The sequence below is a fragment of the Equus caballus genome, chromosome 16 (genome assembly GCF_041296265.1).
Source record: "Equus caballus isolate H_3958 breed thoroughbred chromosome 16, TB-T2T, whole genome shotgun sequence".
Taxonomy (NCBI): Eukaryota; Metazoa; Chordata; class Mammalia; order Perissodactyla; family Equidae; genus Equus; species Equus caballus.
Genome location: NC_091699.1, coordinates 34,580,134 through 34,595,324, shown reverse-complemented (window position 1 = coordinate 34,595,324; position 15,191 = coordinate 34,580,134). Strand labels below are relative to the sequence as shown.

The 15,191-nt window shown below is 37.2% G+C and overlaps 1 protein-coding gene across 3 annotated transcripts in view; it reads left to right on the top strand.

The window, feature by feature from the left end:
* The window catches only part of SLC25A26 (solute carrier family 25 member 26), a 149,157-nt gene that overhangs the window by 23,967 nt on the left and 109,999 nt on the right, over nucleotides 1-15,191 (top strand). For all 3 annotated transcript variants that reach the window (XM_001916278.5, XM_023620114.2, XM_023620113.2), the window contains 2 exons: nucleotides 7,274-7,378; nucleotides 8,722-8,769. In XM_001916278.5, the coding sequence (XP_001916313.3) occupies nucleotides 7,274-7,378; nucleotides 8,722-8,769 (153 nt within the window). The remainder of the gene's footprint in view (nucleotides 1-7,273; nucleotides 7,379-8,721; nucleotides 8,770-15,191) is intronic.

Sequence of the window (15,191 nt, the reverse complement as noted above, 5' to 3'; positions counted from 1 at the left end):
CTAGGACAAAGTATTTCATCTGATTAATAAAGTGAGTGGAGGAGAGGGAAGGGAAGCTGTGTGTTTTCAGGTAAGAGCAGCATCAGTTTATGGAATACAGTTAAGTTCAGCTTTATGGAAACAATGAATACGATTTTCATATAGGATGATGAAGTTGAAGAAACCATTTCAAGCCACGTGAGTATTGTCTGGTCAGTTTCTGCGACTGTGTTGTAAATGGAAAAACTGAATACTTCTCTCCAAGGACCAAGCTGCTACAGTTAAGATTCGCCACTTTTGTGCGATTCTGCACATTGTCAGTGACAAACCTTTATTTTTTAAGATATTACTTTGTTAAGGTTAGGGTTCTTGGTAGCATAATGGTTTAAATGCCACTATCACAAACTGGCTTTGATTTTTAAGTTGTATACTTTTAGATTTTTGAGTGCCTGTTATATATCTAGCACTGTGATTGGTGCTAAGAAACAGAATAAGAAATTTTGATCCTTGTCCTTGAGGAGTGTATAAACAAGTTAGATACATTTGTTAAATAACTGGAGAATATTTTGAGGACCTCTGTAAGGAGGCAATGTATGGATCATGAGCTGTCAAGTTATACAGATCAGGGTCAGAATTGTGACTTCTCTGTGTATTTGCTCTGTCTGTAGACCATTTACTTACTTAACCTTACTGAGCTGCTGTTTTCCTTATCTTGAAAAACAGGGTTAATGCTCCCTCACTCACACTTCTGGTAAGAATTAAGTGATACAACACTTATAAAGTGCTCAGCCTGGCATCTAATACGTAAAGTGCCCAATAGATGTTGGTTCTGGCTCCATGTCACAAAAATTGCTGTATGTAGCACATTTTTAGAATTTTATAGTTTTGGGAAGGCTATCAGTTCAGAAGATGAAGAAATTGAAATTCAAAGGAGTTTAGTGACTCGCTCAAGGTTTCCCAGCTGCTATGGACAACAAAACACCATTGCAGAATGAATAGTTAGACAAACATTTCTCTGTTCTACTTTGTATGTAGTATTTAAAAAATGGAAAAACTGATGCAGAACTGGAGAGAAGAAATGTTTTACTTGGGTGATAGTAAGAACTCGGATCATTGTGTGTTTCTTAAAATAAGAAAAGGTTAAGATTCTAAAACTTGCTCTTAGTTACGATGGGAAGTAAAATAACAGCCCCTCAAAAATGTCCTAGTTCCCAAAACCTGTGAATATAAAACCTAATGTGACAAAAGGGACTTTGACTAAGTTAAGGGTTTTGAGATGGGGAGATTTTCTCGCGTTATCCAGGTGAGCCCAGTGTCATCAAGAGGGCAGCAGGAGTGTCTGAGATTTTGAGATGCTGTGCTGCTGGCTTGAAGATGGAGGAAGGGGCCCAAACCAAAGAATGCAGGTGGCCTCTGGAAACAAGGAAATGTTCCCCTTGAAACAAGGGAAGATGTTCCCCTAGAGCCTTCAGAAGGAATGCTGCCTGGCTGCCATCTTGATTTTAGCTCATTAAGACCCATTTTGCACTTCTGACTTCTAGATTTATTAGAGAATAAATTTGTGTTGTTTTAAGCCACTGAATATGTGGTCATTTACTCTAGCAGCAATAGGAAACTAACACAATCTCCTCCATCTTTAAATCTTATATTGGTAGAAATCTGTAAATCCATCCATGAGGCTTTTGTCACCTAATGTGAGATCATGGCTTATTTCTGTTTTGGGAAGATATAAAAATGAAAAATCCATTTGAGGCTTACCTCTTGGGTTGTGTAAAATTGTGTGAACAGCTTTTAGATACAGGACCTAAAGGTGATATAATTATTTTTATTGAGAAGGCTATTAACTTTCTGTCTAGAGTCTGGATTATCAAGGATGTTAGTTTTGTCAGGTAAGAGAAGACTAATACCTATAAGAATTTAAAAATTTCCTTCTTATGCATGTTGGCTATTTGTATACATGGAAACAGTCTTATAAGGAACAAAGATGTGATGAACTTATGCCCCCATATCAGTGAATAAAATTTAAACCCTTAGGAGGGTGCATCAGGATTTATAAATCGCTGTTTGGATTTTATCAACAGCTGTGATTCCATTTGTAACCAGAAGATGGCAGAATTGACACACAGATGAACTGCTCAGTTACAGGGGTTTGATTTTAAATGGTAGTATAGAAAGATGTCAGATATTCTTAATTTGGAAACCTTTCTAGAAAGAATTTTGGGAATTACGCAAAGAATTTGGAATAAAATACAAATAAGTAAACCATGCATTTAAAAAAATGTTCAGAGTGCCATGAGGTCTCTCTCTCTTTTGCTAATTTGCCACTTTGAGTTTATACTGCAGTCTAAAGCAGCTTTTGCTTTGAATGTGATTAAACTTTGGCGCTATTCAACTCACTTAAGTTTCTGCTGAACTTATGATAGAGTTGCCCGTGTAAACATGAAGAAGCGGTTAATAATTAAACCTTGAACCTTTAAGTTCATTAGATGCATGTAAATATGATAGACCTCTGATGAAAAATAATTCTGGAGATGAGAATCAAAAGATTTGGGTTTCATCCTTGCTTCCTAAGTCAGGTAGCTCTCTGACCTTCAGTAACTTCTACTATCTTGATTGATTTGTATATAAAATACTGACATAATTAGCTTCTAATATCAGGAATATTTACAGATTGTTAATTAAGTTTCTTAGAGAAAAGTCTTAAATGCGGTAATTTTGGGTGACCCATCTTAAAATAGTAGGTAAAAGATACATTGTTAATGCATGGTGCTGTTAGTGATCTCCAGTGACTTTGAAGAGCATTTGGAGAGTGAGAAGATGGAAGTGAGACAGATGACATGTGGAGGTGTGGAACTTGGTTGTGGTAACGAAAGAAGCAGAGATGCTAAAATGCAGTATCTTTCTCTCTCTCTTTCCCTCCCTTCGCTCATTTTACCAAATGTGAGACCAAAGTTCACTGTCATTTTTTCCCTTTCATGCACCTAGTCTTATGACTTGTAGTTGAGCATCTTGGTGTTTAATAAATATTAAAAGGAGACATTCAGCTCTGCATTGCAAAGATAAATAAAAAACATAACAAAAGTTTTTATTTATGTCAAAGAAAAATCTTGATAGCAGCTTCATTGTGATCAATTTTTCATCTAAAGTTCGTCAACTTTTTGGTGCGTTTAATTCTAATGAGGCTGTTATTGCATTTTAATGTTGATAAAAGATGGAAGCATGTATTGTCTTTGTGGAAAACCTTAGTTGTCTTGTCTTTTGATAGAACTTTAACTTATAAAACATTCTTGAGTTTAATGAAAATGTCACCGTTCCTATGTCATAGATTCGTACCGAACTCCAGATTTATGAGGAAAGAATGCTCTAAAGAACGGATTTACCAAGAGACCCACAGATGACATTACCTTTATTTCTTTTCATAGAATCACAATACTGTAATGTGTTTTTGTTCTTGTGCAGTGAAATACTCTGTTGTAGCTCAAATTCAAATCTAAGAAAGATCAGAGTTAATAGAAAACCAAATGGAAGGCATCGGAGTTATTGGAGGAAATAGACAGAGGCATTGCTTTGTGGCCTCTCTCTTTTGCCAGAATTGCCACACCGCAGAAGTCAGGAGGAAGCCGTGCTGGGTGCTTTGTACTCCATCTGTTAGTTAGATTGTTTTTCATCTGAGAACCTTTTCAAAGTTATTCTTCTGCTTCTGTATTTTTAAGAAATAAAAACGTAATGTAAGAACATGGAGGGTTATGAAGCGTGAAGTTCCATAAATATTTATGCCAAGTCACAAAAGTAGGCAATTCCTATTTTCTTGACATATTGGGGTCATATTTCACTCTTGACCTCTTGAATTGAAAAATACAAGGAGTTAGTGTACCCTTTTCTTTTCTCTTTCCTTTTTATTTATTTATTTTCATTCCTTTAATGAGTTTTAGATTCTGGGAGCTGTCCTGTTAGGTTCCTGTAAGTTTCAGTGGACTTTCTTTTCTATCCTGGTTTATACGTATAGATTTAAGTTTATGCTCTTGTCAGAAGTAACAATTTATAGCCACCTGTAGGCCTTAGTAGTAAGCTGTTTAATCTGTTTTTGTGTGTGTTATTGTCACTAAATTAAAAATAAATTGTTTTTGTTAAGCTTAATAAGTAGGATTGTATTAAAAGCATATTTTAAATTAACCTTTTCATTTTATTTTCTCCCTCACTTAAAATCTTGAGTCAGTAATAAATATTTTTGCCCTTTGAAATTATGTTAAAGAAACTTACAAAGTAATAATACATGTTCCTTGAAGAGAATTTAGAAAATGCGAGCAGGCAGCGAAGGAGAAACATCACCTGTACTCCCCCTCTACTTCTCCAGTCTTTGTCTAACTGTGTGTATAGACAGTCTATTCAGTACAAAGAGAAAAAAATCTGTATTTTAAAAATTTTGAAGTATTGATAAAGTTATTTCTGTGGAAATGATTGATTTTTGGCATTTCCTCTTCTCTTGGATAGCTCATTTGCTTTCTACATAAAACAATACAAAAAGAAAATACAGTAGATAGAATTTTACTTGTCAAGTATACCTCAGTAAAGCTTGGGAAAAAATGTAGTAGAGAGATTTTCCTCCTAGTTGATTAGTAAGGTTGATGCATATTTTCTTCTTGCCCTCAAGGTGTTTAAGGTTTAGAGGAAGAAAAAATAATATATTTTAAAAACCATATGGTAGAAGTTAATAAGTACAAAATGTCAGGTAAGATAGTTTATTTTGGGAGATAAGAAAAAGGAGGAAATAGTTTATTTGGAGAATAAAGAGGGAATCTTTTGAGGTTAAGAAGAGAAGATGTGATTGAGGAAAATGAAGAATTATGGAAATCAAGACCTAAATGAATATCATAAAGATGTCTGGTCCAAGTCAAATAAGAAAAGTTAGACTCAGGAAGGCAAAGGGAAAGCTTGAGAATCCCTTCCAGAGCTAAGGCCACAGTCTCGGTCTGAGGACCCTCAGCCAGACCACTGCCCATTCCATCCTGGAGTTGAGCCGTGAAGGAAAAGTCCAGTTCACATGCAGGGATGCACGCTCTGCTGGGAGGGGCAGTATGGGCAAAGGGAGGTAGTCACAGCAGCGTAGGCATGTGCTAGGGCTCCTGACTCTGTTTTCATAGCCTCTGGGGTCTTCACATTTTATCCCATTTCTATCCTAGATGGTCAATCTCTACCTTGCTGTTACCACTTTCCCTTATCCTATTTGCAAATATTTACCATCCTAAATAAAACAAGACAAAGAACTATTCCTTGGTCCCATGGCCACCTTTAACTATTAACCCATCTCTCCTACCTTCTTAGCTAGCTTCTTGTAGCAGTAGTCTACACTTGTCCATGTCTATCTCTAAATCACCTGTGAATTCACTGTAGTGGGTCTCCTCCCTAAGTGCTCTGTTGAAGCAATTCTGATGAACACTGTTAACTCTCATATGTGCACCACTTGAGACTCTTGACCCACTGCTCTGCAAATCTCCATTTGAGACTTCTGGCCCCCTTGTGTGTCAAGCATGGTTCTTGGTTGCTTGCAGTCACACTTCGTCTTGGCTAACCTATGGGAGAAAAGATTATTTTTTGGAAGGTTGGTAGACGTGTTCAGTTGCCTTCCCCTTCTCTGTTGACAATAGAATGCTGATTTGGTTTGGGTGGCAGTGTCCTTAGCCCTTTGCTAGATCTGCATATTCTTAGCCTCTCTAACAAGGGATGGTCATGTCACACAATTCTGGCAACCATGAGCAAGTGGACACCTGTTGGGAGGCATCTGAGAAAAAAGAAGGAGGCCTGTTTTTTGCCTTGAACTCAGTAGTGTGATGAGGTGATGCTGGGGGATATAAGAGCTGTCTTTTACTCATGAGGCAGCAAGCCTAAGAATAAAAAGCCAATATACCAAGGGAAAAGGGTAGAAAGCCTGGTTCTTGCTCTCTTTGTTGAGGTTCTGCACAAAATGTTGAACTGCCTACCACCAAAAAACTTGTTAGGTCACGTAAGTAAATGTCATTTATTGCCTAAACCACCAGTTGGTGTTTTGCTACTTGTATCCAAAAAAGCTGTTACTTCTGTAATTGACTCTGGACACTATTTGATGGCTCTTGGAATACATGGAAAACTGGAGAATGAAGTATGGGAAATGAATGGGAAGGGAGAGCATGGCAAGAAGCACACCTTAGGAACAGTGTGGTTAGGGTACCATTGTCTATATATACCACATTTTCTTTATCCATTCATCTGTCAATGGACACTTAGGTTGTTTCCATGTCTTGGCTATTGTAAATAATGCTGCAGTGAACATGGGGGTGTGGATATCTCTTTGATGTGGTGATTTTGTTTCCTTTGGATATAAACCAAGAAGTGGAATTGCTGAATCACATGGTAGTTCTATTTTTAGTTTTTTGAGGACCCTCCATATCGTTTTCCTTAGTGGCTATACCAATTTACATCCCTACCAACAGTGCACAGTGGTTCCCTTTTCTCCACATCCTCACCAACACTTGTTATCTCATCTTTTTGATGACAGCCATCCTAAGAGATGTGGGGTGATTGACAAGTTCCTTATTGTTCCAATTTCTGAAACTAAGAAAATAAGTAGGCTACTGAAGGCAGAGTCCTGGAAGTGTGAGTTTGAGGTGGCATATACTTCACCCTGGCATATCACCAAGGGTGATGTTAAAATCATTTGTTGACTTGTCAGGTGTAAGTGTAGACCAATCAGGACCTATGTCAACTTGAATGCTGGCACAGGGTCTGAGAGTGCCCGGAGTTCCCTCTCAGTTGTTGCATGGTGGGGAGCTGTAGGGTTGGGAGCGGTCAAGGCTGGAGGCTGGTGAGATGGAAGGTTAGGGGTCACCAGCTGATGGTCGGTCTTGCCTCTACCAATATGTGCTTTACTTCCAGTAAAGCAAAGGCCTTTTTGGTTCATTCTTTCATCAGACATGTTTGAAATGGTTGTTATGTGAACACCAGATGCTATTGTAGGTGTTGGGAGTTCAAAATGAGTAAATGTGCTTCTTGCCATCGAGGGATTTATGAATAGATGTGCTTTGAACAACATCGCAGGAGGTGGGAGGATCTATAAGGACAAAGGAGGACAGGTTGTGGCCTGATAAAACGTGTATGTCCATTAAGGGTCAAAGTGTTTTAGTTCATAAAAGACAAACTCTTTGATATCTTGCACTAAGCCTGTACATTATGCCTTTTTTACTATAATTTTTGCTTATAAAACTTCAATTTTCATAGCAGTTATTTCTTTTTAGGATGTAATTAAATTTCTGTATTTTAGGTTGCCTGCCTGATTCGAGTTCCTTCTGAAGTAGTTAAGCAGAGGGCACAGGTATCTGCTTCTTCGAGAACATTTCAAATTTTCTCTAACATCTTATATGAAGAGGTGAGATGTGTTTTTAAGCTCTCTTTCTTCTTTATTGAGAAAGTTTTTATAGTAGCTAATGTGAACGCTGTGGGTCTCATATCAGGAGTCTTAGAAGAAACCTTAAAGCGAAATGTCCAATTATAGGAACTTTTTCTGCTAAGATTATCTTTGTCTTTCCTTTGTTTTTGAATTTTTATTTTCATTTTTCTTTTTCAGATTTCTAAACAAATGCATATTGATTGCCTCTACTGTATATGTGTCCTACGTTGTAATTGTCCAATAGTTTTTTGGAATCAGACATGGAATAAATAGCAGATATGAAAAGAGAATTAAGATATATTAAAACATCACTACAGAATTTGAGGGCCAGTGGAAGAGAAGTGTAGTAATGGACTGATTTTAGTGGCCAACATCATAATGTTTATATCAAACTGCGTGTCCTCTTTTACTGGTTAGTGTTAAGCTGTGGGTCAGAAATCACTCTGCTGGCCATGTGTTTAGGGACCATTGAGCTGCATTCTTATGTATTTTTTTTTTAAGAATTTTTTTTTTTTTGGTAAGGAAGATTGTCCCTGAGCTAACATCTGTGCCAGTCTTCCTCTATTTTATATGTGGGACACCACCACAGCATGGCTTGGTGAGTGGTGTGTAGGTCTGTGCCCAGGACCTGAACCTGCGAACCCTGGGCCATTGGAGTGGAGTGTGTGAACTTAACCACTATGCCACTGGGCTTGCCCCCTTTATAGTTTTTACAGAAGTCTTTTTTTATAGAAATCATTTACATGGAAATTTCACTTAGTCTAGGTCTTAGAAAAATTATTCAGAATGGTCTCTCTGTCATCTAGGTGAGGGGATATTGAATGAGATCAATCCAATAGAGAGTCCCTGTTGAGTAATGTGGATGGTTAAATAGATGTCAGGGCTTGTCCAGAGGTATTTGTCACTACTTTATTGAGAGATGATTAATGAATTTGTGATGTTGTCTGATTGAAACTATGAGATATAATTCTGTTTTTATATGAAAGGATAATTGGCATTCTGTGTGCATTTGCTTTTGGAAATATATTTATTTAAAGCATCTCAAGTATTCTTTTCAGGAGAAAACATGTTGAAAGCAGCTAAAGCTAAATTAATACTATGTAGTCAGTTTTATTATTAGAGATGCTCTCATTTTGGAGGGAGCTGACCTGAGCTTTCCATACCTTAGTCCAGTTTAGAACCTTTAAGCTCTTATGCCTGTGGCCATTGTGAGTGTTTTAGAATTCAGACTGTAGAACAGGAAAATCTGCTTTATTAACGTCGTTCAGGAATCTCCTCTGCTGATCTAACTTTCTGAGCTCTTGGCCTTTTGTTTGTTCCAGGGCATCCAAGGATTGTATCGGGGCTACAAAAGCACGGTTTTAAGAGAGGTAAGTCATTCGGTTTCCAATAATGAACTACAAAAGAATAATGTGCTTTGTTCACTTAATTTATTTGGAGAGACTGTGTTTAAAAAATTAGAGTTACTTTTTACGATTAGTTTTTCAAGTGTTTAGTCTTGTCTTGGTTCCTACATCCAATGAATGGGTGGAATGGGTTTGCTGAAAGAGCAGTCCAGTGGTCAGAATGGCCCATCCTGTAGCTTCATTGTTATTTTAGGGTGGCTGGCTGACTGTTATAGCTGAAATATTAAGAAATAACTACTAAGGGTAAGATATCAAGTTAATCACTGTAATACACAGAATTAATGAAAAGTCGGCAATGAAAGAAGCACTCTAAGACAAGTGTCTCAAAAGTCTGTATCGTGCATTTAGCTCTTGTCTTCCTGATAACAAGGCGTGATGAGCTGGGAAGTTTAGTCGAGACTGGAGCCTGGCTCTGCAGGTGACTTGCACTACACTGTGCCCCAGAGCAAGCCATTTCACTTCTCGTTGCCTTCTAACTCGAAAATTCTGTGGTTCAGTATGTGGTAAATTGTTTTTTGGGTTTTTTTGGTTGAAAAAGCAAAGTAGGAGCCGGCCCTGTGGCTGAGTGGTTAAGTTCGTGTGCTCCACTTTGGCGGCCCAGGATTTCACTGGTTTGGATCCTGGGTGTGGACATGGCACTGCTCATTAGGCCACGCTGAGGCGGCATCCCACGTACCACAACTAGAAGGACCCGCAACTAAAATATACAACTATGTACTGGGGGTATTTGGGGAGAAAAAGTGAAAGAAAAAAAAAAATGGATTGGTAACAGTTGTTAGCTTAAGTGCCAATCTAAAGAAAAAACAAAGTGATTTCAGTATATGCAGGAAGCATGTTTTAATTTTTGTCTCACAAATAAGAGGCTGTTTTGAACTTCGAAAGTTGATTTATAGGTATGTGAGATATAAGAGTTCTTTGGTTTAGAATATAATTTTTTAAGAGTTTAAATCTTACATTTTTTTCTCAGCTTTATTGAGGTATAACTGGCAAATAGAATTGTAAGGTATTTAAGCATACAACATGATGACGTGATATATGTATACCATTGTGAAAAGGATTGGGACATAATTTCCTATTAAAGAAAACACAAATGATCATCCGTAGACATCCGCTCCATGACCTTGTTTTCTATTTGGAGTTCCTTGGATGCTAAAACATTTTCATTTATAAAAATGTTTTTAAATTAAGTCTGGTCGTAATTAGCAGAATAGTGAAATTCTTTGAAATCTCTAATTTTACCCCCAGGTAGTTTTTTTGTTTATTTGTTTCTGTTATAGAGTACAGTCTTTATGAAGCACCAGCACTGCTGCGTGTTATTTAAAGCTTTGATTTCCACAAGGTAACAACCTTTAGTGTAGATGGTATAGTTGGTATAGATATTTGAAAAACTTCTTTTAAAGGCAAACTGAATGTTTCAAAATTAATTATTTGTGTGAAGATGACTTCTGCTTCTCAAAAATATCACCCCCACTATATCTTCATTCTGTACCTATTTTCTGACTCACTAAACATGTGTTATTTACTCAGATCTCACCTGGGTGCAGGAAAAAGGGGAAGGCAGTCAACCTTTTTGATTTTTCTGAGAGATACTGAATAAATGAATATGTTTACATGCCAGAGAATACTGGTTTTGCATACAAACAAATAGATAAAACACATGGTTACAACTGCATTCTATTCTTTTAAAAATTTGTTTTGACGTATGTCACCCTAGTAATTAATTTCTAGGCTGCAATTCTTGCAAATAGTATGACCCTAGTGAGACGACTTTGTTTACTCAAGATGGCGATGCTTTGTTGGAAATTTAATTGGGGTCTTCTGCATTATGCGTATTCATAAAAGATCCTTCAGAACTAATTTTAGTTGAAATATTGCTTTTGTAAAGATTCTCTGATAGAATGAGAGACAAATTATTGCTGAATGCAACATAGCTTCTTTTCAAAACAAGAAAAATTACAAGTGATATATCTGCTTTAAACAAAATCTTTGCATTGTAAATAGTTTCAATTCTTACGTTATTCTGACACAAATATCAAACCTGCTTTGCCAAGAGCTTGTTTGATTGTCTCAATAAGAAAATGCATTGAAGCCTTAGTGAGAATCACCAGGAAACTTATACATTTATTCTGTGTACAATTTTTTCTTTAAAATAGTCTTATCTCCCTAGCGGTAGCCCATTAGAATGAGATTGAAGTTTGAATCCATGCATTATAAGATAGATTATGTGTGTTCTTTAGATTTTGTGAGTGCTGTCACTTGTTTTTTTTACTGCATTTGATGTTTGTGGAGATTGCATGCTTATCCCTTATGTTCTTCTAAATTATTTTGGTTACTGTGAATTTTAGACTGAATCTACCCAAGGTCAACAGATTATACTATTTACCTCACCCTTTCAGTATTCATTTTCCTCATGATTTTGGACAAATTAGATGTGGCCAGGCATTGTGGTGCAGTGGTCTCTTTGCATTAGGATGGAAATGGGAAGCAAAATCACAGCTGCTTTCATAGCCAGGCTGATTTCAGAGGGTCCCGTGTCCTGAAAGTTCTATGGAGTTCTCATGATCTTGCATGTGAGTTAGGACTTCTGTAGAGGAAGAAAGCAGAAAAGGCAAGTTGTTTCGAAGGAAGTAGGAATAAGTTAAGCTCAGCAAATGCATTTTATCTTCAAATTCTACTCATCAGTCATTTTAAGAGTGCCTATTGTATGTTGAGTACCACACAGAACATTTCTGCCCTGAAGGATTCACGTTCTGGTGGGGAAACAAGAAGGGGAGTAGACACGTTCCGGTGCAGTGTAGAAGTGCTGTAATGATGTGGATGTACAGGATGCAGCTGGGATTGTGGAAGAAGCAGTGCATGAGTGGTATTCAATTAGTATTTGTTGCATTAATAAAAACGAGTCTTGGCTTAATTCTTGAAGGAGTGGCAATTAGAAGTAGTCAAGGAGACAGAGGAGATGTAACAACATGAGCAAAGGCATAAGCGTGTGAAAGAACACGTGTGTACCTTGTTACAGAATTGGGGTTTTCAGCTCACTGAAAAGGCAAGAGTGATTTTCCTCTACCTCAAGCCAAGTGAGGGCACTTGAAGAAAGCACTCAACCGAGTGGGCAATTTGCCTGGAGGAGAGATTGAGGCGCTCACCCAAGCTGAATGTTTGCCAGGGGACTGGAGTGGAACGCCTGGGAAAAGCCCTTGGAAGAGCCTGACATGTGTCCCCTGGAGTTTGGAGGACAGATTATTGGCGTTTGACTCTTGTGTATATATATATGATGGTGAGACACTGGTTGGAGCTGCCTCAATGGCAAGATGTTGCCATTTTGGTAGTGAATAATGCCTGGCTTCTTTTTGGTGGTTAATAGTGGCCACTAAAGAGATTTGAAATAGCTTAGGATTATCTCTTCCTCTCCCCCCACCTTTGCTACCAGGCTTCAGTGAAGACAAGTCTCTCACCAAATTCGGTTACACATGCAATCAAAGTCAAGCAATCAAGCAGGCCAAAACATATCATATAGCCTCTTCTGAAAGTTCTCTGAAGCCTCAATCTGTCCCTTTAGGTGCAAAAATCACCCCTCTGATTCAAAAGTTCACTTGCAAGTAGACACGGCAGCTTTCCAAGCTTGTTTACCCTTATTGTCTATTTGAGGCAATGAGAATTCCCCCTACTGTGGTGGCTGGAAACAGGAACTTTTAGGAATCAAGCCTTAAAGATCATCCTTCAAAGTCTCTTTCCCAGCTCTATTGTCTGCCCATTCAGTTCCTTTTCCCCAAAACGCCTCATTTATATAAGTCTCTTGCCTGTTTTTCTAGAGATACTCTATCCTAGATGTTCTGCATTTTGTTCATTTTTTTAACCAAAATATTTTCGAGATCATTTTGTATCACTTCATAAAGAACACCCTCTTTTTATGATTTCGTAAGTACTCCATTGTACAAGTGAGCCATTTTTTATTTAACCAGATCGTCTTTGGTGGACATTAAAAACGTGCTGCAATGAGTACTATTGTTCCAATGTCATTTTGTACATGGTTGAGGATGTTTGTAGGTTATATGCCCAGTGGTGGAACTGCCTGGTTAAAGATGTAAGGACATTTGTAATGTTGGTACATGTCGCCAAGTTGCCCTTCATGGAACTACCAGTTGACACTTTTGACAGCAGTGTAGGAGCTGTGTTCTCCCCTGCCTCACTAATGGTACTAGCAATCTAAGAGGTGATCTCACTGTAATTTAATTAACCACAGTGAGCCTATGAACGTATATTTGAGAACTATTTTATTCCTTTACTGTGAACTGATTATTTGAATTATATTGAAGTTATTGTGAGAATTAAATGAAGAGATCCATGTGAAGTGCTTTCTACAGCTTGTAACTTAGTATGTGTTCAAGAAATGTTAACTATGATTGTTAGTATTCTCAGTAATTGAAAAGGTTTTTGACAGGAAATGACACCTAAGGTGAAATGCAACTCTGCCCCTTACCAGTTGTCTGCTCTTGGCAAGTTACTTAACCTCGCTGACCCCCAGTTTGCCCATCTGTGCTAGGAACTTTGCATAGAGTATTCTCACTGAAATCCCACAGCAGTTTTGCTCTGAAGGAGGTGGTACAGCAAAATGGTCTGCTGGGAGATGCAGAAATGAAGAAACCTGCCTCCAGGTTGTTAGGTTCTCAAACAGGGGTGCAACCTTGATTGGTCTGTATTTAAACATGTGAGTGTCATGTCATGATGATGAGTAACAATAGTTGTGTTTGAACTGGAGGCCAGTTAACTGGTATTACTTGTAAAACTTCTCAGCTACAACTGGGCCATGTTTTACCCAAATGTCTTGTAGAGAGGAATTGTTTATTCAGTTAACAAGTTGCAACCTGCAACTTATTTTATGTTCACTGGCTACTTCTGTAGGAAACACAACATATGTATTGGTTATAATAATGTAAAGTTACCCTAATTGATGGCGAACTGATCAAAATTACTAATGTAACTGGGTTGGAAAACTTTTATGATTATTCTCTTTTGGGTCAGATTAATAATTTACTGGAATTTATTTCCCAAATAAGATTACTCATTTAGAGGATGACTGTATTACTGAGATTGCAACACTTGAATATTTTCCATTGAAAAATGTCTTGAAGCAACTATATCTAGAATTTGTATTACTTCCTATCCTTAGGCCTGTGTACTGTTTTCTGCTTTCATGATAGTAAAAAGAGAAAAAATAATTAGTGCTATGTGATAAGAATTTTTTCTCCTTGTATCAGTGCTGTGTATCTGTCTCTCTGTGTGTTTGTATGAAATTGTTTTCTTTGATTTACCTCTTCCTTTCTCTTTTAGTTTGTCTTTACAGTTCATTTCTGTGTGGCTACATATAATTATGCCTATCTTCCCAAATAGCATGTAGTGCCTCTTGAAAACAGCTATCAGATTTTTACCTTTTCGTAGCATGCTCAGGTTCTAGCATAATGCCTTCCACAAAGTCAGCACTCAGCAAATACTTGTTTTTTTCATTCCTTTAAATTTGATTATTTTTTGTTCAGATGCTGCTTGACACCATGATCATCTCAGAATGCTCAGGGAGCTCTAAGGGCACTTGGAATAATGCAGGGTGGTGGTGCAGCCTTTTGATACACCACATTATAAGATCTTTGCATTAGATAGGTGATGAAATATCAGAGTATATAGACATGCACTGAAAATGACATTTTGATCAGTGACAGACCACATATTTAAAGGTAGTTTTGTAAGATTAGTAGCATATAGCCTAGATGTGCAATGAACTATGCCATCTAGGTTTGTATAAGTACCCTCTGTGATCACACAATGATGAAATTGCCTAACGACGAGTTTCTCGGAACTTATCCCCATTGTTAAGTGATGCATGACTCTCTAATTTTCTAAGATTTCAGTCTTTTTGAGCCTTGAAAAAATAGTTTTTGTAAGACTGGTTTAGTTAGAAAAGTAATAAGCACTGTAATTAATTCACTTATTTTTCACATCTTAGTAATTCTACTGAAAAGGAAAAAAGTGATTATAAATTTTTCCAAACTTTTAATGTGAAATTGTTTTTCAGTTAAAATCCAATGCAAACATATTGAACCCTATTTTAATCCTACGTAATTCATTTTATTAACTATGACCAAATAGAACATCTGTTAAAATTCCATAATGTTAGCTTCATGGGAAAAGAAAAAAATCCATTTGTTCTTGGAGTTTGTCCATTGTTTTATTGTTCAGGCTTTCAGTAAATGTTTAATGAGACATTCTTATTAATGAGAATATTAAACAAATGAAAAAGAAATATCCCCTTTAATCACAGAGGTTTATGAAATCAGTCACTTAATTGCATTTACATTATTATAACTTTACTGTAGAGATGTTCTATGATGAATGAA